Below are 3,464 nucleotides of genomic sequence, written 5' to 3' on the forward strand. Positions count from 1 at the left end.
TGAAAACCAATAATATTTTTTATAATAAATCTTATAATAATAATAATAATATATTTATATTTAGATATGCTATCAACTGATGTTAAATATGATGAAGAAATGATCGTAAAATCATCGGTCAGTAAATACGGTTACTATGAATGTCCTGATGGTTATACTACTTGTATAACTGTTTGCTGTAATACTACTATACAAACATGTACTCATCCCCACAATTCAGATGGTAAACCAATTGACTATTGTATAGATAATGATTGGTTGGAAACAGTTGATGAAACTGATGACAATAACGATTGACAACTAAAATTAAAATTATTGATTTTAATAATAAAAAAAATATTTTAACTTTAAATGTTTAATTTTTTATATTAGGTATACCTAACATATCCTATTAATTCAAAAAAAAAATAACTAAATAACTAAATAATTGTATATTATTTTTATGTGCTGGTACTTATATATAAATTTAATTACTGTAACTTAAATTTGAAAAACTAAACAATAATAATCTATTTTTTAGTTAAAAAAAATGATTTTATTATACAAAACAAAAATTAAATATTTTATTTACAGACAAAAATATACAGTATATATATATATATGCTGTTTATATATATATATAACAATTTTATTAGCAATATTATAAAACTTGATGATTGATTGATATTTATTTATTTTGTTTTTTTTGTTGTTGTTGTTTAATATATGATATATCAATATATTGTATATAACGTTATATTGAGAGACATATCAAAACACATAATGTCATCATTTATTTTCTTATTATTATTATTATTACAAAAACAATGGTCAATAAGTTTATGGTTTGATTTTTTTGTGGATAACTATCTATCTATATATTGATGTCAATCATTATCATCATCATTGTTGCCGCCATCAAGTGTTTCGTTGACAAACCGATTGATATAACGATTTAAATCTTTCTGATTGATTGGGATCTTATGCTCCAAACTAAACTCAACGATATCCGGTATGTACGGCAAACAGGCTATCAGTGCCATACCCAGCGATACTTTAGTGATCGATCCGAACCCAAACAATGTCAGCGTTACCGGTTTGGACAGGCATGTAGTGTACAGGTGCTGATACTCGATGTTAAACTCGATACACCGTTTGTCAAATGTTGTTGAGGTTACATAATCTTCAATCAGTTTACGTGTTTTGTCGGCTTTACCTAGTGTTGGCAACAAAAAAAATAAAATATTGTATAAAATAATATAGAGAAAATTTTCTAGAAAGTTTCTATCAAAAATAATAATTTCTATCTATGGGATCCAACCCCCCCCCTCCCCATTTTAATTTTGTTATCTCTAGATATTTGCTATAAAAATATAACCAATACATTACCGTAAATATTATTATTATTTTAATTATTAAATTAATGTAATAATTAATTAATTAAATTATTGTATTTTTTAAATACATTTTTACAAAACTAATTATATATTAAATAATTATAATTAATTAATTAATATATAGCTATTGTATTTGTATAGTACTGTACTATACAATATTATTTTAACTATAGTTAATATGGGGATCCCATAGTATAAAAATAAAAAGTTAAATTTCTATAGAAATTTTCCTAGAAACTTTTTCAGTGAAATTTTTCTAGAAACATTTTTAAGGGAAATTTTTCTAGAAACTTTCTATTTGTTCAATTCTATTAGCTTTACCACTGATATTGCTTGCAGTCATAAATGTTATAATAGCCAAGATTATAAACAGTAGTGTATTGCATACAATAAATGTATAATAAAATATATTATACAATAAAATACTATTATGATTATCTAATGATGGATCAATTTTGACATTTGTATGCAATATAATACCAAATATCGATACAATTATATTGAATGCTATCGATATGTAAAATGTAACGATAAACATGTTAAATGTTTGATCAAATTTTGTAACTTTTGAACAATTATGGCTATACCTGTCAAATATAAATATAAAAAAATAATAATATTATTAGATAAGTATCTATTAAGTTATATATTATAATAATATTTAAAAAAAATTTATATACCATTTAGATATGATAAACAATTGGTCGACTGTTGTATTTTTTGTTTCTTTCAATGATTTAATAAATTGATTTAAATGCCTGAATTTGTTGCTAAATACCAGACAAAATGCCAGATAAATTAATATATTAACCGTTACGATGAATATATTCATAAACATAAATAGGTTTAAAATTTTTTCAATAGTAATTGTCTTGTAGTTGACCACAAGTTCAATATATAGATACAAATTGAATATAATTGAAAACATAAACAGTTTGACAAATGATGTCAGTTTGGGTATTGAATAGATTTTATAGAAATGTTTGATGAAATTCAAATGTAAAGGTATTTTGATGTCGTAGAGTAGGTATTGATGAGAGTTTTGGGCAATTTTCGGACAATCTTCAAGTATTTGGTCAGTCTTATGACAGGTACCCTCCAGTAGGGTTGACCGTCGATAATGATAGCTCGAATCGATGGCCACTACGGCCGACAAACTCCAGACTAATTGGACGAGTTGTTGGCATAGCTCCGACACATCCTTGTTTAGCCAAACTAATAGATAGATAAGCGACGATATGTTCAAAACTAGACATATGTGTGTCAATAGCCAACAATATAGGCGATAGTATAGCCACAGTCGGCGATGTTTGTCCAATAGTTGTCTGTATATGTCGTTTGATTTGAGCCACGGATCCAGTGGTGCACCGAAACCGATGAAAAATATGATAACATTTCGGATCAATCGGTAAAATACTTTATGAAGTCTATCGATACGATACTCGCTGTCATCTAACCGTACGCTTAGATTTTCGCCTATCAGTACATATAATAAAAATTTAATTTAAAATTATTGTTATAATTATTATTATAATTAGTTTTATAAAAAAGTAATATACAAATAATAGTTTGTTTTTTTTATTTAATAATATGTATATATAGTTACCTCTAATTATTTTTTTCACTTCCATTATATATATTTGATTAGTTTATTATATCATATATTTTAATAAATATTTTATTACTTTTATTATAATTATTATTAAATAATTTATTTCAAATATTAAGTAGCAATTATTATTAATGTCAATTATTTAACAAACAAACAAAAATTAAATGTAACTAGAACAGTCTATTATTATTATTGACTTATATTTTTTTATATGTAATAATAATAATAATAATAATTAAAATTATCACAAGTTTAAACAAACTAATCATAAAACTGTTAAATAATGTGATTTCATAATAATAATAGTAATAATGATAATAATAATAATTACTATATTATAATCATTTATTGTTGTTGTTGTCTAATCAATAATAATTACTATTTTTTTTTTTTTTGAAAAAAAATCTAAATTATTATAAAACTATAGTTTCAATGTAATGTATCTATAGTTTTGCAATGTAATGTAAATACAATAC

At 23.7% G+C, this 3,464-nt stretch overlaps 1 protein-coding gene across 1 annotated transcript; it reads right to left on the minus strand.

Moving 5' to 3' along the window:
• Window positions 1-770: 770 nt before the first annotated feature.
• Window positions 771-1,725, minus strand: LOC128959190 (uncharacterized). The gene is made up of 2 exons (XM_054305129.1): window positions 1,698-1,725; window positions 771-1,195 (listed from the first exon to the last, which is right to left on the minus strand). The coding sequence occupies exons 1-2, from the start codon at window positions 1,717-1,719 to the stop codon at window positions 867-869; spliced, it is 351 nt and encodes a 116-aa protein (XP_054161104.1). The 5' UTR covers window positions 1,720-1,725; the 3' UTR covers window positions 771-866.
• Window positions 1,726-3,464: the final 1,739 nt, after the last annotated feature.

The sequence above is a fragment of the Oppia nitens genome, unplaced genomic scaffold (genome assembly GCF_028296485.1).
Source record: "Oppia nitens isolate AA-2021 unplaced genomic scaffold, nextdenovo-longstitch-racon4-pilon3 scaffold42_pilon_pilon_pilon, whole genome shotgun sequence".
Lineage (NCBI taxonomy): Eukaryota > Metazoa > Arthropoda > Arachnida > Sarcoptiformes > Oppiidae > Oppia > Oppia nitens.

Coding starts and splice junctions, on each gene's coding strand:
- LOC128959190 (XM_054305129.1), bottom strand. CDS start 1,719: ATGACTGCAAGCAATATCAGTG. Junction 1,196..1,697: donor GACTGCAAGCAATATCAGTG/GTAAAGCTAATA, acceptor TGCCAACACTAG/GTAAAGCCGACAAAACACGT.